Source organism: Centroberyx gerrardi, chromosome 18 (assembly GCF_048128805.1).
Source record: "Centroberyx gerrardi isolate f3 chromosome 18, fCenGer3.hap1.cur.20231027, whole genome shotgun sequence".
NCBI lineage: Eukaryota > Metazoa > Chordata > Actinopteri > Beryciformes > Berycidae > Centroberyx > Centroberyx gerrardi.
Window position 1 is genome coordinate 22,254,385 of NC_136014.1, and position 24,483 is coordinate 22,278,867.

Consider the following 24,483-nt stretch of genomic DNA (forward strand, 5'->3'; position numbering starts at 1 on the left):
CATAATGGACATACTGTGTCAGCATCTCAGTTTAGAAACATCCCATATACAAGAACAAGTACCAAAATGATACCTGGGGCAAGGTGTTGATGCAACCACATCCATTTTGTGAGTCTCTTTGAAATTGTACAGACTGATGACGTCGTTGTTCAGCGAGGCCAACTCGATGCATCCAACGAAAGGAGCAAGACTCAGAAGAGGTGGCAGCTAGATTAAAAACAACAAAACATACAGGAGTCAGTGTCTTCATTTGGGGAAAAGGGGTTGATCAATTAAGGATTATTTAAATTATTAAGGATTATATGATATATACACTACCACTTAAAGGTTTGGACACACCTGATTGAATGTACTATGTTTTTCATGATCTTAGTCAAATGTAAATAATGAAGTTGATGCCTATGTATGAATTTCTTTCCAAAGCCTTTGCCTTCCCATCAAGGCAAAGGGCGGCTACTTTAAAGAATCTAAAATATAAGATAGTCTTGATTTGTTTAACACTTTTTGGGTCACTGCAGAATTCCATTCATGTTATTTCATAGTTTTGATGTCTTTACTATTATTCTAAAATGTGGAAAATAGTAAAAATAAAGAAAAATGTGGTGGGTCCAGACTTTTGACTGGCAGCGTAATTTGCAAAACTTTGATTGATACACTTGATCAAACGGGGATCTCAGTAAATGCATTACCCTGACATCAGCCGGGACACCACCAATGAAGAAGACTATATCCTTAGGGTCGATGTCAAACAGCGAGTCGGTGCCCACAGCCGCCCCTTTCTGGATAAACTTCTGCTCGTCTGTGGAGCTCTGACTGGGAATGGTCAGGAAGACTTTCCCATGTCGGCCCAGCCTGCCACCAGGGAGCACAAAGGAGCATGAACACCCAAAGTCATTTCACCGGCAGCAGCCACGCTTCGACAGTTGTCAGGTGTGAACGGACACACACATCGTGAACACACTGAATAATCACGCAGCTGACCTTGAGGCTAGCAGTGGAGATGATGTAACAGCTCAGGTTAAGCTCATTACGGTACAGTACCTCTCTACTTTGATGTAGTTGAACACCGGGGGCCATTGGCTGACAGGCTTTGAACCCAGCGGGATCTCGACGTCTTCGCCCCCGAGGTTGTAGATATACACCAGGTTGTCATTCTTGATGGCCAGGCCCATGTAGTCTTTCCTGCCCTGGAGGGAAAGACAGCAGACAAGGTCATAATATGCTGGGTTAGAATAATATGGTGAGTTTATATCTCTTAAAAAACTGTGGAGAACTGTTTGATTTTCTCATCAATAGCCTGTTTTTTTGTCATTTTGCACTGGTTTGGCGTTGAGATATGAGCTTTCTGCAGGGAACTGACAATATCATATTTCATGTTTTCTCATCCATGCTATCTTAACCATGAAATATAGTGTTTGCAAAAATATAAACATCCTTCTTTTTGACTACAAACAGTGGTCATGCTGTGGGCTGTTACCACGCACCGAATAGCTGTACACAAACATCACTGCATAGATTACAGTGGCAGTGAAATCACCAGGGTGAAGTGCCATTAAAGAGAACAGAGAGGCCCCACATTGGGAAGCTGTACTGTTTCTGTGCCCTGGTGGGTGGGGGCTAATGGTATTTATGTAAATGATCCCCGACTTTGAAGGCACACACACACACACACACACACACACACACACACACACACTATTGTCACAGGCGTCTCTTGGAGACCTTTTGAAAAAGGCAACTGTGTGCTTTCAAAGGCTTTTATTCCTGCTCTCATGATCACAACAAACTATTCATCTCCACAAGCTGCTCCCTGCCTTTTATCTCTGCCCTTGTCCTCTGGGTCCAAGTTTGTGAAGTTTCAGCAGCAGCAGATCTGGGCCACATACACAGCCTGCAACCCTCCTCCCCAGTCCTCACTTCCTATACCTATCCTATAGATATGTGCAGAGAGGAAGGGCCAAGCCGGATGCACACTAGGGTGCTAGTAGGATGCACACTTTAGATTTTGTGAGACAAATGTAAAGATCTAGTTGTATCCCCACACATACCCAGATGGGCTGTGTCTATCTATGCTTTCACTTGATGCTACAGCTCCCATCTGTGTCCATTTTGCATTCTTTCTGGTAAAAATCTGTAGACTCCCACACACAGTCCTCACTTACAAGAATTTGATTTCAAGACACAGCGTTTTGGTCAAGTGACCTTACTCAGGTATCTGCATTCTCCCTGGTTAAGCGTTTGTTTTATCACCAAATTACCAATCCCCTTCCCAGCTGGATTACTCACATTTTTGTCTCCCAGGTAGAAGATGAAGCGGTCCTCGATGGGATCCTTGTCAGGATCCACTCTGATGAACAAGCTGATGGACGTCACCGTCTTCAGCTCCTCCAGGTTGCTGTGAGGATGAACCTCCACCGACGACTGACCATTGAACTTCATGGACACTTGGACCTGAGGACGATACGGAAAAGTGGTAATAATATGCACAATAACTTTCCTTTACCATAAAATCTATAGTTAACAAGGAGGACGGATTGGACTGTCTCCCCTAAAATCATGCCATACATATTAAAGGTGATTCTACTAACTTTCTTGGCCACACTCCTGGCCTGGGCTATGAGCTCCCTGATCCTCATGATGTTGGTGGTCACGTTGTTGACAGGCTTCTTCTCCTCCACCACCTTCAGCTTGTCCAGCAGCTCAGGAACCAGCACATTCAGGTTGTCCACTGCAAACCACAGCGAAGCAGGAGAAAACAAGGATTTAAACATGAGACATACATGAGGAAACTGGGGGAAGTGCCATTATGTGAATATGCTTGTACAGGGTTAACACATTTTTGAGCTTCCGTCGTCTAGTTTTCATACATAACTGTTTTGAGCCCCTTTGGAGCTGCTTGAAATGCAAGACAAATTTCCGAAAATCTCTCCCCACCTCACTTCACTTTACCTCACTCAGTCTAACTTTCAAATATCCAGTCAAACTTATATTCAGTCAAACTTTGCTGGTGACACTGATGATGAAGACTTATTTGGATTGACACGTATTGGCCATTTTTTATATGGAGCCACTACAATAAAGGCATTTTAATCTTTGTACCTGCAAACGGAGGTTTTTTGGAGATGTGCATGTTTTTTTGCACTGGTTATCTCCTGCTAGTTGTTGTTTTGTTTATCCAAGATGTGTGTCCGAGGCTGCAGCAGCTACGATACCTGCTTCCCCGGCAGAGAGGACGGCCCGTTCGTAGTCCGTTGTGGAGTATTCGTTGTTTCTCATGTTGTCGGCCCACTCCTCCACCTTGGTGCTGATGGGGGTGATGGTCTGGAGGACCTCCACCGAGCGGTTCAGCGTCCCCTCGGCCACCTCCTGGGTAAACTCCAGACGCTTTGACGTCCTGTCTGTGGGGTCAGGAAATGGACGCGGAGGATGAGAAATGGCAAATTCATTTAGCATTTACTTGATAGAGAACAGGAGAAAGAGATAGAAAAGGTGGGAGTGAGAGCGGATGATGTGACACAGTTTGAGAGCCAAATTTGAACTCCCAGTCTTGGCATTGCAAATACGAGGCTTTAACTCACAGAATCACGCTGAGATGCCATTGCTTTATCCAAACATTAAAATGCTAAAGTATGTCATTTCATTCCTCTTACCCCTCTGAATTCCATTGATATCCTGCACTATGTCTGCAAGTTTTCGGGTGTTTTGCTCCATGATCTCTTTGGTCTCTTCGATGTATTTGAGCTTGTCGGCCACTTCAGCTTCTACCTCTGTAGAACCAATCAGATGCAGTGAACGAGAGAGATATATATCAGTGTATATTAGACACATTAGAAATCAACAAATCAGTGATATTTCATGTAAAAGCCAATCTTACCCAATTCTTCTGAGCGTAGCGAAACTGATTCCTTGAAAACATTGTCGCTCCGTGTCGTCAGGAATCCAAGCTGTGTGTTGATCCCAGTAACGGCCTAAAACACAGAACATTATCATGAAAAAGCTGTATTGCCAGGAATCACAGCGGATGTACACTTTATACTTCTGCAATCTCACATACGTCCTCGGCTCTCTGGGACAGGTCGAGGGTGGTCAGCGCGGTGATGTTGGCGTCGTCGACGTATTTCACTATGTTGTTGTAGACGTTGGCAGCACTTATAGCTCTCTGCACAAAGCCATTGGCATCGCTGCGTTTCAGATCCCTGTGTGGAGGAGAGAGGACACATGGTAGACGTTATGTCGGGATGTTTCAAAGGTACATAATCCAGTCAAAAACGCCCACACATGTCCACGCAAAACACAGCTGTCCCATCATAACATATTATTTCCATAAATTCAGTTTTCCAGGAGTCCAGGAGGATTTGATGGACATCTATTTTTAAAATTCACCAATGGGTTTTCCATGAGTTTCATAGGCCATAGTGAAACTTACTCCACATAATCTTTCAATGTGAAGGAATTTACAAAAAAAAAATTGTTTTCTACTGTTGCAGCTGTTATAAGCACTCTGGTCAAGAGCATCAACTTAATGCCTAAACTGTAACTTAAGGGTTTTATTCTAAGATGATACATTCAACATTTGGGAAAAAAAACTGACACCTAGTCATACAAAATGATTGCTGGCATGAAAATAAAGCACAATATTGGTTCCAATTCAAATTTTGAGTTTGTATGGTTGAGTATGGTTTTGAGGATAGAATCATCTGTGTTTTGGAAATATATGCATATATATGAATTTTAGGTAGATTTTAGGTTTTTAGGTAACACTTGAGATTAAGGAACACATTAACTATTAATAAGTTGCTTATTAACATGCATATTAGTAGTGTTTTTGGTTCATTATTAGTCATAACAAACCACTTATTAGCATCTTATTCTGCACTATTGTATTCTAACTAAACTATGGGTTTTCCCTCAATAGCCTCTTAATTAGTGCTTATAGCAGTATTGAGAGAAATTAAATAATAACTATTGACGGAAAACCCATAGTTAATAGTTAATATGTGTTCCCTAACCTAGTGTTACCTAAAGTGTTTTTTTCCAAAATGGATATATAGCATTTGGAATAAAATATTTCATTGTGATTAATTGTAATTATTAAGATTGTGTGTCTCACTCCTCCAGTTCGCTGGCCTGTCTCTGCAGTTCGTCGGCGTGGTCGTCGGCTCTCTGCACCAAGTCTCTGTCAGCCAGAGAGAGACGCTCCGTCTTCTCCATCAGCTTTTTACCGGCGCCATCGATGGCAGCGTGGTACTCAGTCACATTCTGTACACACAGGCACATGAACACACACACACACACACACACACACAGGTGCAGACACACATGCACACATACACGCACATACACATACAAACATATGATTCACTATACTTGCGAGGACATTTTATTGACTTACATTTATTTCACATCCCTTAATCCCATCACCCTAAAATAGGCTTTTTTTTTTTTTTATATGTACACGTCAGAACTGGATCTTTTATAATTTGACTAATACTTGTGAGGACTTTTTGTTCTTCACAAGGTTCAAAGTATGAGAACACACACACACACACACAAACACTCTCACACACACACTTCCAAGCCCCCAGCTAACATTGTTACCTAGGGATGATTGTATTTCCCCACAGAGTAACTCAATAGAGAGCCACTTGACTAAAAAGCGGGAGCCGTTTGTGAATGCTGCTTATTCAATCTCCTGCAATCCACAAATTGCTCCCAAATCAAATTGGCTAGCTTTAGAGTCTGACACAGGCTGGGTCTTGGGATTCCATTTCATGAATAAATTCAATGCATGTGCTGAGATATTGCAACCCATATCGCAGTCCATTAGATTATGATACATACTGCCTCATTCTGTGAGCCATAAAGAAAACCCTAAGCATCATTAGACAGCAGGGATCCCTACAGTTTTTACCCAAACTGAGTAATTTTTGTCTCACCCTTGACCCAAACTTATGAAACCATCTTGGATCCTGACATCTAGTTTTGAGCATAGCTGTCACACAGTCATGCAGGCCTCACCTGCACCATGGTATCCACCTCAGCCACAGTCCTGTTTGTTTCAGAGATGAAGCCAGCAGCTATTTCCAGTGTGTCGTTGACAGCAGCGTGGTCCTCTGCCAGCCGCTGCTGCCTGGCCTGGGGGACAGATAGGGAGACGAGGAGAAAGCCAGACACACTCAATTTAAAACAATTTAAAACCTGCTAAAACTATCTTTCTGTATAGAGGATAAGTTGATAAGATGCAACCTTAATTGATGTTGTACTAATTTTCCATGTGACTTATATGACTTCTTAAATTATATGTTTGGTAACTGTACCTGTAACAAAGTGGTATCATAAATATATACATGCTGAGCTGAGTTTTGTTAAGTTTTGGTTTTCATGTCATTCAATTTTGTTTCATTCTTGTTTTATTTTGTCCTATTTATGTTTACATATATAATGCTTGTAACATGCACTTGTGTGTTCTGTAAAGTGTAAAGCAAAAAGTCAACAAACAGATCTATAAAAAATATATATATGTTTGCTGGAGTGGATGAAGAATGGTACACAAAGCTGTTTAAATGGCAGTAATGGTCCCATGATTGTTTGCTCCAAATTGAAAACACAGACTCTATTCATGTGAGGAGAAGACACAATAAAAACTTGTGAAACACCAGGCAGACAGACTCGCCGGGGGACTACAGGCAGACATCCTCGACTCTCCACAGAATCTCCACTGCCTGATGCGCTAGTTAAACTTCAGAGACCCTAAAATGTCAGGCAGACAGACTCTGGCGTGGGACTGTATACTTGCAGACATCCTCTGCTCATAACAGAATCTCCACAGTCTGATACGCTAGTTATCCTCTCTCCTATAGGCGCACAACAGATAAATCATACGCCGAGTTTCAACTGAGACTTACTGGTTCATGAACTCTGTTGAGCTCTTTCCTGTTATATAACTGAAAGTGCTTCAATAAACTTTTCTTTTCATGATAATCATGGTGATGTGCAGTTAGGACTGGGCCATATGGACAAAATGAATTAGTATTTTGACATTGATATACTGTATAATAATATCTGCTTACATATAATCAATATATTGATTATCACATTAATCAACAGTCAGATTGACGTCCATTGCATTGAACTGCATGGTAATATAGAGTATGATAAAACTAATTATACTCCCTAATTTGTTTAATATTTCAATTAGTATTTGCTTTTTATCATTAATTTAGACAACAGAATTGCATATTCTGTTGACTCAATATCATTATTTCTTCGCAATATAATTCTATTGAAAGACAATAAACGATAATATTTAATTATTGCCCAGCCCTATGTGCAGTAGCTTTAAAAATAGCCTCAAAAGAGCCACTACAGAGGACTAATTTTACAGTATTGAGCACTGGTAGAGTAAGACCAGGGATGCAGTGCAGGGTAAACTCACAAAAACTCATCCTTTTATATGTGAAATGTACACCCACATATTGAGGATAATACAAACCTTTATAATATCAATTCATATACTGTTTAATAAGCAGCTTCATCCAGTAGGTGGTATGTGGTTGTTGGAGATTATAGTGTACCCAGCACAACCCACCTTTAAAGTTGCCACTGCATGACTGAGTATGGCATAATGATTAGATAATATTATTCCCCATGGTAACCCAACAGTGTGCAGTAGTGCGGCTGCAGCTGGTGTGGACCGGTCTGCTGCGGCTAGGAAGAGCCCCAGATTAAGAGAGGCTCCCTGTTTGGACAGTGCACCATTCATGGCATTGATTTACAGCAGAGGGCCTGATCATGGAGATCTCCATTCCCGATAACACACCCACACCCACACATACACACACATACACACACAGAGTGCAGCAGCAGCTGTTCTGCAGGACAGCAGACCCATAATCTCATGGGGCATGACGACAGGGGCTGGATCAGAACTTCCTGGATCCAAATTCCACCCACTTAGGATTTTACACCATCGTAAATCAACAAATCAGGGGACCTGGCATGAAAATATAGCACATGAACTTGGGGAGTTTATGCAGGGAATCACACCTAATCAGCAAACTTTTCCTACTGCTCTGTATATTCGGCTATTTCTACATTGTTGAGTATAAACTGATACTCAGTCAGATACTTAGAAGCAGTACAGTTATCTCATTTTCTCAACTTCCTAGCCTAACTAGTCTACTGAACGAGCATAATGCACAGAAATGCAAAAATGATATTGAAAAAATATTGACAAAGACTGACCATGTGTCATTGTTGGAATGTCCTTGTTGAAAACATTCACAGTAAACTGCCACAGAGCATTTCAGAATGTGTGTGTGTGTGTGTGTGTGTGTGTGTGTGTGCGATCTTTGTTCAGAAATCTAATGCCTATCAGTGTTTCGGTCACTTCGTCCTCCTAAATGACCTCCATTCCCTGGTGTTGGGATAAACTAAGCTGGATATTATCATGGGAAGAATTTAGCGGGGCAGCATTGCTTCTCCCCCAGTTCGGGCCTCCTCCTCCTATTGTAACAATCCCAAGCTCCCACAGCTGGTTTTGACTTTCTGTTCCTGGCACTTACATACCAAGAGTAATAGACTTCTCTGGAACAACAACCACATCTTTCTGACAGACTTTTGGGAATCACAACATCCCCTCACACAGTACAGCACAGTACAGACTGAGGATGAGCTCCTTTGTATCTTTGAAGGCCGATTGCCTCCCTGTGATGAGGCACAACTCAACTTTGTTTGAAATGTTCTGAGTGGAGATAAAGCAGACGGCACTTAGAGGAGGAACTCAACACGATAGCGCTCTCCCTTGCAGCGGGGAGGAGAGGCAGCGAAGTCTTTTAACAGGACCGTAGCTCACTGAGCTGTAGTAATGGAGCAACACTGACAAACACAGAGCGAGTAGGGAGTGGCTGGGGCGAGAGGAGAGAGAGCGTCAGGAGCCGGGAGAGAGGAGAATGGCACGGGACGGCATACCAAATTACCTCATTCCTCTGGTATTTGAAGACATTGGCTTTGTTCCTGTCCCCCGTCTCCTGGACGGTGCTGACGGCTCTCTGGAGAAGCTCCTGGGCGTCCGACAGCTTGGCGGTGAAGCGGGACAGGACCTCCCTCACGGGGGAGAGGCGGCCGTCTGTGCTCATCAGCTTCTTCTCCAGCTGACGGACTCGCCTCAGCACTAGCAAAAACACACAGGATCGCAACACATACTGTAAATCATCATTGATGTTTAGTGACTCAGGGCCTGCATGGTACTCCGCCAGAAGGGATATCCCTGTTGCATCATCACTTGCATTAATGCTCCGTTGGGGACTAATCGCTCCCCAACGGATGCTGAATCGGTGTCAGAAATGGGACGGTGTGATGAAGGCTGTCAAAGAGGCATGTCAACCAAGAGATTTGGGCTGAAGGATGTCATAATTGAGTGTGGGACATGAACTCCGCCAAAACGGATATGGCGCGGTGGAAGCATCGTTGCTTGGGGAGGTCCTGGGTTCATGCTTGGTCCCTACCAGATGCTACAACATGTATCTAAGGATGTACAGTGTCTCTGCGTGTATGTATCTAGGTGTATACACATCTGTTAGACTAGATACACTGGGTTTTGAGGGGAACACAGCACTGCCCTCGCAGTTATTGTATAAACTAGTGCAGTGCCCGTTCAAAACATGCCTGTTCGGAACGGGCCGATTGCTTGGCCTCCGGTGTTGCTGCTTGCAGATTTCTCAAGAACCGCTCATCCAAACAACTTCACACTCGACACTGTACGTCCTTGGGTCCCCAGCAATACACCCGCCAAGTGTGAAGTAGATCGGATGAACGGTTCTCGAGATATGCGAAGGACACACATACAGACAGAGATTCCTTGCTTTATAGTATGATTATTGTTGAGCATGGCAGCAGATGTCTGGCTTGCTGCTCATTCTCTTTTTCCTATTTCTCCCTTTTTTCAGGTTGGAAAATGTGATGGAGAGTGTGAGTTGTTACCTAGCAACCAGTATAATGATGAAGAATACAAGATCAAATTTGGACTCATTTAGGCTAAGGTTTTGTGAGTGCTATACCTTGCCATTCCCAATTGACGCTCATGAGGATAACAACTACTAATCGCTCTCTCTCTTCGTGTATGTGTTTCTGTGTGTGTGTTTGTACACGTCTGTGTTTTGTGAACTACATCTCCTCACAGTCATGGGCCTCGGTCGACTCGTCGGTGGCGGTGGGCTCTCGTGGCGACAGGTCCAGCTTCCTCATCCAGGCCACCATGCCCTGGCCGATCTCTGTGCTCCGTCTCACCATCTCCGGGTCCAGATCCTGGTGAACGCTGTACAGCTCCCAGTCATGGATCATCTCTGTGCACACACACACACACAGATACACAAACACACACAAAGATACAGACACAACGTACGTAAAGACACACATATACACACACATAAATTCACAAAGACACACACACACACATATGCACACAGGAAATGAGATGTGGACCCAAATGCATAAAACATTCAGTCATCCAGAAGGAGGAGGAGTGCGGCTTTATGATCTATGGTGAAGGCACATAGTCATATGAAGTTCAACATGATATAAGATGATATACGATATACAAAATGTTCTCAGATCAGCACTCCTAAGATATATTTTATGCCTAGAGGCTGTGCAAATCATGTAGCCCGCAACAACATCTCACAAAAGCTAGTTAGAAAGATCACTTCTCTTTTTCTCTCTGAATTGGACACTAATAAGACAAAAGAGTCAGTAGCATGTGAGTGGAGCTTTCTGGTACCTTCGATGCGCACGTTGAGGTCGGTGAGGTTTGCGGTGAGCAGGTCGGCCAGGGTGAAGGTCTGCAGCGTGTCGTCATCCACCCTGTCACCCAGAGCCTTCACTATGCTCTCCTGCCAAACCACCAGACAAGCCACAAATCAATGACCTCCGCTAACACAAATCAATGGCCATAGACACTGTTGTTTTTCAGAGACTGGGTTAGGTTCACAAGGTGGTTTGTAGGAAGATTAGGAGTCTAAATAACTCTGGAGCAGCTATAGACTGTGTCGTGTTGCCAAAGACTCTCTAATCCTAATATCTAATCCTAATGTAATAGGGTTTGATTTTGATTGACCTTTTTTAAGGCCAAAGCTGATATTTTTGGATTGAAGCTGCTGATGTCTGATATTTTATGGCAAAGATTTTGCGCTGTAGATTTAAATTTGACCCTTTTCATGCTATAAATTCTCCCCCAAAACCCCCCCCAAAAATACAAGGATTCAGTGTTTCCCCCAGAATTTGCTTTGTTGCAGGGTAGAAACCCTCTCAAACAGCATTTAGACCATGGAACACTAAAACTCTCCATTAAAACCCATACTAAGGAATTCTTTTGGTTGATTAGATGCTCCTTAAGCCAGAGTGAGGCAGATTTCATTGCCGGTTTTACAGACTGACACTCTTGAAACTGGTTGAGTAATAAAATCATATCGGCAATGGGCAACATTGACTGACTGACACCCAATTTTTATTGAAAGGCCAATATTGGCCCAATATATCGGCAAACTAATATATCAGTCTAACCCAAATTCTTAATTAAACAATAGCTCAAAAACAGGGTAAATTCTACTTGCTTAAACTACACAAGTAGTCTCTAATAATCTCTAAAATTAGGTAAATCTGGGTCCCCAGTGATTAAGTCTACAGAAAGTACACTACCACTACAGTTAGCTAAGACAATGTGCATGAGATTGCATGAGGCTTCCATGGATTATTATTTCTAAATAAACAGTAAAGTGTAACATGATCAGATTTGGACAGGACAGCTGTTCCAGGAAACGCTCAGGGATTTTAGAAAGCCTTTTCTATTGATCAAAAACTAAGAAAACTTTCACAACATCCCAGAGGTAATCACAGCAGCATTGTAATTTTGGAGAATTTGGCAGTTGCCTCCTTATAGCATTTGTTGGCAACGCTACAGCAAGTCAATGGGGATTCAAACCACTTTCTCAGAAATTGAATGGAAGGCAATCCATTTACTTTCAGGAGCTGTAGCAGTCGTATGGATAAGCAACAGAGCAAAACGACTATAATGCAATTTTGAGGGAAAAAAGTTTTAATCTGAATTGACTTTTTGTTTGAGCACTACTAAGAAATACTAACTAGGAGACTGATGCATACAGTATTCCCCAAAAACAAAAGCACTGGCCTAAAACTGCTAAAGGCTTCTAAAAAACCCTGATTCTTCCCTTGCATGAGTAATGTGTGATAAATGAAGGATGAGGGAATTTGCTGACCATTTCTCCCAGCTGTTTGATGTCTGACACAACAGCGTCTGTAGCCTCCTCCAGCTCCCCGGTCTGGATCCTCATCACAGACGACCTGTTCCTCCAGCCCAAAAACTGAGTCTGGGAACAAAACAAAAGTAGGTTATGGTTCAATGAATTTAACAGAAAACACAATGATGGATTTGAAACGGTGAAAGTACTGTATAATGCTCAGTAAACATTTTAAAGGAAAAATCCACCCTCGGATAGTTTTACACTGTTATTGATCCGCGATGTTCATTGCATTCCAGGAGTTATTTTGTGATGAAGTGTTGTAATTAACTTTTTTGGTGTACCCACTTTCCATCAACCTGCCTCGTTTACTTCTACTTCAGTTACTGATTCCCTACATTTCCCAGAATGCCTTTCCACAACCCCCAGAGAATGGACATGAACTTGCATTCAGTTAGCGATAGTGATAACGATAGCTTAGTAAGAGCAAGAGAGCCAGAGCCACGCCCCTTACTCAACATGCAACATATCTTGAAGTACATTTATACTTGTATTTGTACGTACCTGCAGTCGATGAGCAGTGTAGTTGTAGTACTTGAGCCTGTCGTTAGCAGCAGCCCCGGTGGAGACGTTCAACACACTGACTCTCAGCTGGTCGAGCGTCTTGTTGGACAGCCGCAGGTCTCCGATCAGATGCCAAATACACTCATCACAACCTAAAACCAGGAAAAGAAGCGGGGAAATGGACAACAGATGTCGTATTGTGCTTTAATCTTATACTGTAATCTTTGGAAAAGCTTCTAAACAGCTGATAAGTATCAGCCTTGAGCCTGGAAATAGGAGATTATAGTGTACAATTTGTCTTTTTGTCTTCTTAAAAAGTAGTACAATATGTCTGCTATGTATGAGGTCTCTGCTATTGCTATTAACTAAACCCACTTACTGATGTTGCACAGGTTGACCGTTGCAGCCTCTGGTAGACACTCCCCTGTGTGCATATCACAGTGGCCGCTCTCACAGTCACACTCTGCATGTAGGGAAACAGACACAGATGCACTTCATCATACAATGTCAGGCATACATAGAAAGTTCTGGACGTTAGCCTAAATGCTTTATCAGCTGGACATGGGTCAGCGCAATTATCAAATATATCATGACCCACAGATGGTATCTTGGCTGTGAGGCCTGCACATCTGTCTTGTGGCCTCTCTTGTGTGGGACTGATGGTTTTGGCAGCTGTGTGTGTATAGATTTGGGCTGCATGGTGATGTCATCCACTTATCCACTGGGAGTCTGTATGGCCACGGGGTTACAGCTCTCAGCAGATGCCTCCCTGACATCATGTGCACTACTGGGGCGGTGGGTGTGGGAACGGAGCGGAGCAGCGAGCGTATCATTTCTCTCTGGGAAAACGTTATCTAGATTGAATGTTATGACAAATGATCTGGGGGCGTTATTTTCTAGGGAGTTGAGACGGAGAGAACATTTGACATGTTGTATGACAGACACATGACTTACTCTGGCAGCCGGATGGGCTGTAGTCCCAGTAGCCTGGGAGGCAACGCTCGCAATACCGGCCTCCGGCCCCCGGGCGACACTGGCAACTGTGGGTGAGAGGATGGCAGGTGGGGCGAAGAGAGGCTGGGCCGCATTCACACCTCCGACAGCCTTGACAGCTGGAGAAACCCGAGTGGCCCTCCTAGATTACATGAATGAAAAACACACAGTTAGATCCTATTAACTGGATGTTCAAGTTCACTTTGGGTTGAAAGATATTGCCTCCTATCATTTAATCCTGCTTTACATGACATCAGTGAGGCTTCTGGAAGGAATGTCAGATGTCACACGGCTGTGAGATCATATCCTTCATACGGTCCTTGAGTTTCTCACCTCACACTGGTCACAGAGTCGCCCGGTGACACCCGGCTTGCAGTGACACACACCCGTCCTGTCGTCGCATGAAGCCGTCCCGCACTTATTGCACTCGCACTCTGCGACAGACACAGGATACATGCGATGATGAGAACAGCAGAGGTCAAACGATGACAGCAGCACAGTGGAGAGGGTTATTTTTGTACTTGCAGGGACTTGAAAAACATTTGGTAATCCATGATCTTGAGTTGTGACCTTGTCGGGTTTTTCCATTGTACAGATTCAGGATTATATTAAAGTCATAAAATACATAACAGTGAAAAATGTTGATTTGCATTGGAAACAAGTAAAATTATCTTATCCCATTGGCAGATTTTTTCATTTTTTTAAAGAAAATTACGATTTTAGAACTCAATAATCGACTAAATGACTTGTTAAGATGGAGATTTTTTGCAGTGTGCTGAAATCAATTACATGTAAATATCTGGTAAAAAACAAAACAAACCCTGCACTGTTCCTTGATGCTATTCATATACTGACTCCAACATGGTGTGACATAAGCTAACACCATTTAGTGTTGTACTACACCGTCCTGCAAGAATGCTGAACTGCCGTCACTGGTGTATGACAGGAATCCTCACTAGCCCGGTCAGTGCAACTGAGTAAACAAGCTAAATTAATTTTCCGGCCTTCATCATACATATGGCTTTGTGATTGGCTTAAGATGCACAAGGGGAATTGTTGGGGTTTTACAGAAGATTAACTATTCTTTAACTCGAGCATAACCTTGGAGCATGAGACTGTGTTTTCATTCAATAGTACTTTTCCACTGCTCAGACAAGAAGGGATCATTGTTTTTTTTTCATCTTTTAATATCTCTCTTTCCCTTGAAATGTTTCTCCACTGCTCAGTCATCGGAGGTTAGTGTTTAAGTTCACTTTTGGTCCGCACCTCTGCAGTCCTTGGCACTGATGGCGTCGCCATAGAAACCCGGGGCACACCTCTCACAGTTGCCGCCGGCGGTGTTGCCCCAGCAGTGCTGGCAGTGGCCCGTCACGTTGTGGCACTCGTTGAAGATCAGGTTGGGGTCGGAGTTGCCATTACAGTCGCACTTCTTACAGGAATCACCAATTGCCATGGGGTTGCCATAGTGACCAGGGGCACACCTGGAGGAGGAAGATGGAGATGACTGACAATATACGGTACTGACGAAGTTATCATGGAAGTCCTGTTGTTCACTGCATCTGCCGCTTGTATGAAAAACTTAAAGGAAAAATCCACCCTTGTCCATACTCTTGTTGTAGCTTACTTTATAGCCTTGTCTACTTTTACATTTCTCAGAATGACTTTCAGTAACCCGCAGAGAACGGTTGTTGCATTCAACTGTTGCTTATATGTGTAGGTAGGCAACAAGTCTTGTGGCTGCATTGCATTCTGGTCTATTGAGGCTACTGTCGGTGGAGAAACTGGTCTCTGTCTCTTCTACGATGGATTTCTCCCTGTATGATTTTTGAACTTTGGAGCAAAATGGTGAGTCTAGAAAGAAGCCCTCGCTCTTTGATTCTGAGGGACTGACACCAAAACCTGATGTTTACTGTCAATGTTTTAGATCACTGAAAAATCCCCTGCTATCATTCTGCACTGGAAATATCTCGATGTGACGTCACATCATCTACATTTGTCCACAGGAATAAGAAAAATACACCAAACAAGAAAATGGACCCAGCAAGGTATATCTCCAGCTGCTGAATGTGGTAACCAGGCATTAGAGAGGCATGAGTTTTGTGTTACAAAATGCCTATTTAGTTCTGCTAGTTAGTTCTATTACAACATTTGAAAAGGAATGAGCTGCAGTGGCAAGCGCAACGCTAATGGAAGTTAGATGCAGCATAGATATATAATGGGGCACTCTATGAGGGCCTGCACCGTAACCCACTGTGACAGCGAGATGTCTGACTTTACTTAGGATGTCTTCGTGCTGCAGAATACTTATTAGAGAGATTGCATTACCAGTCAGTAAGTCAGTAATTGGTGGTATTGTGAGTTTTTACTGAATGTGCTTACACTGGCTTAATTTGACCTCTTGATTGGTTGTTCAAAGCCTTGCCAGCACTGACCTCTCACAGAAATGTCCAGCATAGCCCTCCTGGCACTTGCACCGCAGGATGGCACCTCCTCTGTCACAATGCACTGCAAAACTGGCCGGACACACAGGGGAAAGAATTTCAGCGACTGCACACCGCCTGGCAACACACAGCCTGCTTTCTGCAGACACAACAACAGACCGGCTTACTTATTGGAGGAGAGTGAGAGGGGGCAGGCGCACGGCCGGCAGGTGTGGTGTCCGTCCAGGCTGGGAGCCAACATGTAGCCGTCTTCACACATTTCACAGAAATCACCCGTACTGTGGTCCTTACAGTCCTGTAAGAGAAACATTGCAACTAGTAGCAGTCTGTCTCTCACAATATTAATTGCTACTTAAAAAAAACTGGTGGACTTGGACTGAAAATGACATGAAAATGACTCATACTTTTGACTAAAAGTGTAAAAAGACAAAAAGTACATTTGTTTACTACACTTAATGATAATCACTGTGGGAAACTTACTATGCAAACGCCTGTGATATCTTCACAGTAGTCTGCATGGCCTTTGCAGTTACATGGTAGGCACTTGAGTTGCTCGCTGAGGAAATATCCCCTTGCACACACCTAGAAATAGAATAGAATAGACATATGAATTCAAACTTTAGTTACATAGCAGTAGAAATACCCCATTAATCTAGTAATGAAGTCCACAGCCTCTGGAGCCACATGCTGCCCCTGCAGGTTAAGGACTAAAATTTTTCTCCCCCTCTCTACCTTCCAACTGTCTCAATAAATAAAAAACGCTAAAGATGAGTGGACTGCCCACTCTCCCTTAGGAAGTAAAAGCCAGATGCCACATTTTGGCTTAAGACCATCTGAGGTTGGGTGATTTACTGCACCTCAGTGCAGTAAATCACTCAGCGGCTAATTGAGAAAGCGGGCACCTGGAATCACTTTGGCAAGGCTGCTTTGGGTTTTCTGTCTTCAGAGGAATAAGTTCTTCAGCCTGTCACAACATCTTATCTCAAATGCCCCCATTAGCCCCTTTTGATGGTGGCTCTGTTGTTAAACTGGTGAGCACGGCTACAAAATACAAGTATATGTATAGGTACAAAACACCAAAGTGAACTGCAGTAGTCCCATGCTATTTACAGAATGTCATTTTAAAACTTGCATCCTGTCTGGTGTTTGTTCTGTGAGGTGGGGTTTCTCAGGATGGTGTGATGTCAGAGTTCAGAGCCCTGCCCCCCACCCCCACCACCCACCCACCCAGCCTCTAACCTCCAAACCCACCCACCCCATACACACACACACACACACACACACACACACACACACACACACACACGCATCTTTGAACATCTGAAGCAGGGCCATTCAAAGAGGCCCACAATACCACTTTGTTTGCACTGGCCTATAAGAACGCCATGGTTCAGCCCCCTTGTTCCACTCAGTCAATTGGACATTCATGCTGTGCATCCAGAATAGCCAGAAGATGGAACATTCCAGGGATATATGCCTGCTTATGATGCATATTTTCCTTTGATTTATTCTCAGATGGGCCGTGAGACAAAGAAACGCCTCTCTAGCCAGCTAATGTGAAACATCCTGTGAACAGCAGCGCTTTCACAGCCGGCACAGACTCTTCCTGCAGGCCCTTTCCTGTGGTTTTCCCTGACCCGCAGTGCACATACACTCACTCAATCTCACTCAAACCCATCCATCAGTAGCCGTATCAATGCTCAGTGTGTCGCCCTTCCCTGTTAACACATGTTGGCTATGTAATTGACGATGCTAATGTGAAAGGTACTGAATAAAAAAAAAGATAAAGAATGACATTTTGGCCCCAAATGGTAGAGAAAGCCCATTAGCAGTAATAAACCACCAGCTTTTGGGAAAACCACAGAGATCTAGAGCTATTTACCATTTGTAAAGCCACTTAAAAGAGTTTTGGATTGGTCTGGACCAATGTGACACTCTGTGATGGGTCGGACAGCTGCAGTGTGTATATACAGGAGACTCAGGACAGGGGGTTGGAGGGAGATGCAGCAGATGGTCTAGAAGTGGGATACTTATCTCTTCAGACCCCTCTTAAATGAGAGGAATGCATCAAAAGTATACAACCCGCCAGCTTGTACGAACCCCTTGTAATTACATTATTCCCCCCCATGTTTGGACGACTTGGTAATCCTTTCATTCAGAAATCATTGAAGCCTTGCATTTGTAATTCAAGCCTCAGACTTGGGGAGACATTTCCCCTGGGGTTATGCTGTAATACTCAATATGAAACTTTGAATTGGATTTTAAGCCACGGTGGTGATTCTAATCCGTCCATCTTAACCATCATGGAAATTGACACAATTGACATCTGCAGCCTTCTGTCTGATATGAGCGCACTCTGTAATGTGAACTATGTCGGTGACCCTCCCACTATGCCCACTACAGTGGAGAACAAAGATGACATTCAACATGTTGTATAGCCTCTCTCTGTTTTCATGTGAAGCTGCCTGTCCCAACGACTCCCAACGATTCTGTTCTATCCATCCACTGGACTGGGTTTGCACTATTTATCACCAGCAGTGTGTTTCCTATGCGCTGATATTGCTCTTACATGAAATTAACCATAAGACTTTATCTCTGGGATACAGACCTGAACAAATAAAGCTGGTATCACGCACAAAAACAGGAGTTGGCTCCACAGTGGAGCGCTGTCCAAAGTCAACACTCTCCCTAGTCCTGGGGCTCCAAAACTGTGCGGCCATGCCCTCTCTCTGCACTGTGTGTGTGTGTGTGTGTGTGTGTGTGTGTGTCTGTCTATCTCTGTCTATCTGCGATGACATGAGACAGACAGTGGGATCTCTAACATGTTGTTCTGTACAGATGTCTTTTTATTATGAATAGTATCTTGCTTGTTTTTAGAGTTTTTTTTAATGTAGAACTGCCTGTCGACTGAGTTTTCCCAAAGTGAGAGAATTAAGTGGATTAAATGTGAAAGCTTGAAGGCTGAATCTCATTCCGCCTCACAACAAGAGCTGGTTGCTGTATTTATTTTGGCCTTGTAGAGGGGTTCAGACGCTGGGCTTAGTGATGCTAACTCCTCTGAAGATCCTCAGGATGGGACAGACCACTGGGTCATGAGAATCTCATCGTAACTCAATAACCCAGCAGAGACAACATGTCTGCAGGGGCGTGGCCTCCTCTCAGGGGAAACTCTACTCAGAGTCCTCAGAGATGGAGAAATAAACATCTATAACTCAAAACAAATGAGGAATATTTGAAGTTGTTCTGGCTATTTGTAGCTCAATGGGTTTGAATCCCACCAGGGCAACTTATACTGAAAGCATAACTCCAGCCATTTTAGATCCAGATCCTCTTTTCCCATCCAGGGTGTGCAATTCTCTAATACAGCCCAATAGGGCCAATAGAAACTCCAAAATCAACACCAAAGCAACTCTCAAAAGCAGCTCTATAGTGAAGCAATTGATGAGGTTTTATTCAGAATTGATTGGTATGATGGAACAAGACGGGAAAATAGGTTCCAGGTCAAGAAAATGGCAGGAGTTATGCTTTAAAGTATAGGCACTCAGGACAATGTAAGGGATGACTTGCCTTACGTGATGAAAGTGTTCACTAAAAACCTATGTTTACTGAGATATATGACCACAAATAAAGTCCTCCATCCTCCCATTAGAGGATTCTTATCACTCTCTGTATGAAATTCCTAAATCTAGCAATTCAACACAGAGTTCACCTAAACATAAAAATAAAAAACTTCTTTTCAAAACAGAGCACTTCTCAAAACAGAGTAACAATGTGCTTTGTGAAGCTGTAAACGTATTTTCCATTACTCTCATTTTTAACACTTCGTTTGGCTTGTGTTGTTGAAATGTGGGCCTCTAGGCTTCCATCCATTCCAGCAGTGGACCTACACTAAGCCAAGGGAGCACCGGCCTGCTTGGCAGCAGTCCTGTATGGTTTCTCATGCCCTTACTGCCCATTGTGCTCTCTCTCTCTCTCTGTCTCTCTCTCCCTCTCTCTCTCTCTCTCTCTCTCTCTCTCTGGGGTGTTGCTCAACAGTTGGCAGCTGGTTTCCATTAGCAATCTGTCAGGGAGGGGCGGGAGGGGCATGACAGTGGTGGAGACAGTAACTCAGACCCCATCAGAGCTATAGCCTGGGCCAGGGGGTACCTTCAGTGACCCCCTACCCCTACCCCATCCCATCCCACCTCCACCTCCCCAACACACCCACACTCACAAACACACACACTGAGCAGGAAGCATCAGCACCATTATGAAGTTTCAGGCAGAGATACATAAGTCCTCAGAGAGCTCTTCAGGCAGCCAAAACTCATCACTTCCAAAACAACAGACTCAACCTGCCTCCTCCTCTTATTTACTGATCTTCTAGTAGCACTTTTCACCAAATCAACATTTGCCTGCATGATTAACAGCCTAAGGAGTATACATACAGTATATGTACAGTAAGACAGAGAGAGTAAATCTATGGAAAAGATGATGATGAAAACTAAATATGGCTGTGCTAACATGCTGGAGCCAGTGCATCCTGTGTCTCGGCCAAACAGAGATAAAACAAAAGCTGTCTTACTTTCACCACCGACTGTTGCTGGTCCCATAACCCGGCAGCAGAAGCTGGATAGGCAATCCCTGAGAGGATGCAGAGAAGGCAGAGGCAGGGCAGAGATTTAGCAGCCATGTTTGTGTGTTCGCCCAGTGGAGCACTGATCCCCCTCTCCCTCTCTCTTTCTCTCTCTCTCTCTCTCTCTGTCAGTCCCTCCTGGCTGTGGTCAAGTCTCTCCGGGACTCAGGCAGCTCCTTTACTCCGCTGCTCCCGTTGGCTTAACTTTTCCACTGGTCCGACCTCCAGATGCGGCGCTGTGCCTAGTCCCAGCCCAGCCTAAGTCCTCTAAAACAAACTTGTGTGGACTTCCTCCCTTTCTCTCTCTCTCTCTCTCTCTCTCTCACTCTCTCTCTCTCTCTCTCTCTCCCTCCCCTGACTCTTCTCTCCCCTACGCCTCCCCTAGCGGACTTGCCTCTCCCCTGAGCCTGTGCCTAAATCACATACAGATGGGAAGGCTGGAAACTGAGAGAGAGAGAGAGAGAGAGAGAGGGGAGAGAGTGGGAGAAAGAGAAGAGAGAGAGAAAAGAGTGAGAAAGAGAGAAGCAAATGAGCAACAGAGACCTTCTGTCTCCTGAGCATAAGGCAGGCTAGCAGGCAGATCCAAACTGCATGTCTCCCCCCCCCTGACCGGCAGAGTCAGATTGAGTGTTAGTCCCTCGTCTCCATTTGCAGGTCCGTGGCACCCTTTCACCTTGGGCTGAACAGACGGCACCCTCCCTCTCCCCTCTCCCCTCTCCCACCCTCGTCCTCCCTCCCCTTCCCCTCTATTCGGCCGGGTGGGCAGAGGGGTGAGCCTCAACACTCACTCCGCACTGCAGGCAGACAAGAAACAGCTGCTGCTCCACCGCACAGCACCGGGCTTTCTGTTTGTTTTCCAAGGTCAGACCATCATAAGGTGCTACATTTATGAATACCGTGTGAAGCTCTGAATTCCCCCTGAACAGGAAAAGACCGAGTGTGATACTTCCAGCACAAAGGAAGTATTGTCAGAGCTGGACAGAGTCTAAAAACAGTAGTTCTCTAATGTCTGAATTGCTGGATACTGTATAGGCCTGTGCCGTTATGCACGTGCTGAAACTCATGACTATAAACAGGCACGTCATGCAGGTCAGTGGTGACAGGGTTTTTTTTTTTTTTGTGCTCCGGTCTCCACAAAGAGCATGTTGTAAGCAGTTCCAAATACGTCCCAGTTATGTAGTGCGAGTCCATAGGAGCATGTGGAAGTTATATGTCTCAGATGACCAATAAACAGGTTGTCACATTCCGGTGAGGTATGGCGGAGATGTCATTTTAACTCCTCCACACGAGAGCAAAACAAGGCCTCAGGCTGCTCTATATTTAACAGAACCAGGATGAAAGACTAAAGTGGCCGGCATTATCAGCACTGGAAGGCACAGATGAACGTGTACTGCCTTGGTTTTCAGACTTTTTCTCTGTGCAAATATTTTTCTCTTGCAGCCCCAAACTGATTGTTGCAAGCTAATGTGAAAAGCTCACGGAACAATATTTACCCTGTTTTTAAGCCAATAAACTGCTACCTTTTTATTATTTTGCCTATACCCTTAAATTACCTGCTCATGAAAAGACTATGGTACCATAACAGAGTTAATTGCTGTCTTGGGAACAAATGTAAACTTCAGGGATGCACTTTTGAGTCCAAACCCAGCCTTTATAAAACACTTTCATACAGTATAAATGGCAGCGGGGCAGCACAAACAATCCTCCAACCAACAGAAAGTGAGCGTTAGGCTTTGCTGAACCACAATCTGTTTACTTCAGCAGCTCACTGAGACGGAGAGGAGCGCAGGCTGTGGCAGAGTGCAAGCCGACGTTTCTCTCTCCTTGTTTGGCCCGCTGCACATCGGTATTCCCAGCAGAGGGACAGTATAAACACAAGAGGAGATCGCTCACAGGTCACGGTCCTATTGAATGATCAAGGGAGGCGTAGGGGGGGGGGGGTTCAGAGCCGCAGCACTGTATTCGTAACTTCTCCACAATGGGATGAGTTTGTCTTTGCTGCCAACCGATTCAGCCCAGGAGTCAGAGCAAGCGAGGCCATTCATGTGATCAAAGGCCTTTGCTGGGTCCGCCAGCTGAACGACACGGTGGGCATGGCACGGTGCAACACCGCCCTCCGAGCCAAAAACAACAGGGAGAAATCCATACTCAGTGCCATGAGCATCACAAGATCCGACTTAACACAATTCTTCCTCTTAATTCTCTCTTCCTGAGGCTTTGCCATAGCTATGCTGGGTTACTGATGACACGCTTCTTCCGCTTTATTTGTCTGTATTTTTTTTTTCAAAGCAAACTTATTTCTCACATGATCATTTTGAGGTCATATGAATTTTGCATCACACTTAATGGCTCTGACCCTTGTACTCCTTACTACTGGTTGCTTATAAATGTTAGTGATCTAGGAATTGAAGCTTATTCTACTGTTGCAACCCTTGCAAGTCAGTCGAGCATCAGCTAAATTCCTAAAACATGAATGCAAATCATGAAATTTTCCAACTTAAAACATCCAAGCTAACCTCAAATCTTACATTTACCTAACATGTGTTGTGTTTTGCCCAGGGAGCAAGAAGCGTTTGTTGTGATAGAGGTTATAGTTTTCTCTGGTATGTGTGGAGAGTGTAAGGAGACACCGCAGACCCAGGGCAGAGGGGTGACCTCCTGCACCCAGAGCCCCGCTGGACTCTCTGATGTCCTGGGACGTTCAGGAGAGGCTGCCATGCCCCTCTGCCTCCCTGATCTGGAGGTGAACCTAAGCTGAGACACGGCTCTGGAAAAACATGTTCATTTCACTGGGGAAGGAGTCCGGGCCAACCTGCTCTCAAAATGAGTTGGAAGATACTGTTTATGTTTTATGTTTATCTTTGCTCTTCCTGTTGTGAAGTTGCAAGTCTAAGATGCAACTCTTCACTGAATTACTAAACCATTACATGATAACAAGTGTGCTGGATGGTATAAATATTACAAATTAAAATTACATTATTACAAGTTAACAGTACTTAAGTACAATTTTGAAATACTGGCACTTAACTTGAGTATTTCCATTTTGTGAGACTTCATACTTTTACCCCACTACATTTCAGAGGGAAACATTGTACTTTTTAATCCACTACATTTATCTGACGGCTGTAGTTGCTATAGTTACTTTGTAGAATAAGGTTTTACATGCAAGACATATGATAAGCTCATGAAATATTTAGCATTGTTAGAGTTTAAACTCCCCAACAGTATATGGAGCAGTTAGACCTACAACATTAAAATACTTCTTCCAGATTAATGCATCAATAATTTAACAATCTGAAAGGGGCCGTTCTTCAGAATGAGTACTTTTACTTTTGATCCTTACGTACGTTTTACTGCTAATATTTCTATACTTTTACTTAAGTAAACTTTTGTTTTTTGAGTATTTCTCCATTATAGTCTTGCTACTTTTACTAAAGTAAAGGATTTGAGTACTTTTTCCACCACTGTCAGTTAATAACTAAGTTAATACATAGTCTGTGATGCTATATATCAACATGCTAAAAGGCATGTTGAAGCACTGTTGCCTACAAAACTTTTTTTTTTTATTAGAGGATGACTCTAGAAAAAATGATCAGTTGATGATGAGGCTTACCAA

The 24,483-nt window shown here is 43.8% G+C and overlaps 1 protein-coding gene across 1 annotated transcript in view; it reads right to left on the minus strand.

The window, feature by feature from the left end:
- lama4 (laminin, alpha 4) overlaps window positions 1–21,088 on the minus strand; it is a 30,639-nt gene extending 9,551 nt beyond the window's left edge. Inside the window, exons 1-24 of the mRNA XM_071899231.2 lie at window positions 20,817–21,088; window positions 16,733–16,834; window positions 16,420–16,547; window positions 16,244–16,324; window positions 15,078–15,292; window positions 14,145–14,245; window positions 13,773–13,953; window positions 13,198–13,281; window positions 12,819–12,970; window positions 12,273–12,383; window positions 10,778–10,889; window positions 10,179–10,343; window positions 8,979–9,172; window positions 6,019–6,135; window positions 5,111–5,259; window positions 4,055–4,196; window positions 3,875–3,968; window positions 3,651–3,767; window positions 3,213–3,398; window positions 2,589–2,728; window positions 2,287–2,451; window positions 1,042–1,187; window positions 690–852; window positions 74–207 (exon numbers count right to left, since the gene is read on the minus strand). Of these exons, the coding sequence (XP_071755332.2) occupies window positions 74–207; window positions 690–852; window positions 1,042–1,187; window positions 2,287–2,451; window positions 2,589–2,728; window positions 3,213–3,398; window positions 3,651–3,767; window positions 3,875–3,968; window positions 4,055–4,196; window positions 5,111–5,259; window positions 6,019–6,135; window positions 8,979–9,172; window positions 10,179–10,343; window positions 10,778–10,889; window positions 12,273–12,383; window positions 12,819–12,970; window positions 13,198–13,281; window positions 13,773–13,953; window positions 14,145–14,245; window positions 15,078–15,292; window positions 16,244–16,324; window positions 16,420–16,547; window positions 16,733–16,834; window positions 20,817–20,924 (3,287 nt within the window). The 5' untranslated portion in view covers window positions 20,925–21,088. The remainder of the gene's footprint in view (window positions 1–73; window positions 208–689; window positions 853–1,041; window positions 1,188–2,286; window positions 2,452–2,588; window positions 2,729–3,212; window positions 3,399–3,650; window positions 3,768–3,874; window positions 3,969–4,054; window positions 4,197–5,110; window positions 5,260–6,018; window positions 6,136–8,978; window positions 9,173–10,178; window positions 10,344–10,777; window positions 10,890–12,272; window positions 12,384–12,818; window positions 12,971–13,197; window positions 13,282–13,772; window positions 13,954–14,144; window positions 14,246–15,077; window positions 15,293–16,243; window positions 16,325–16,419; window positions 16,548–16,732; window positions 16,835–20,816) is intronic.
- Window positions 21,089–24,483: the final 3,395 nt, after the last annotated feature.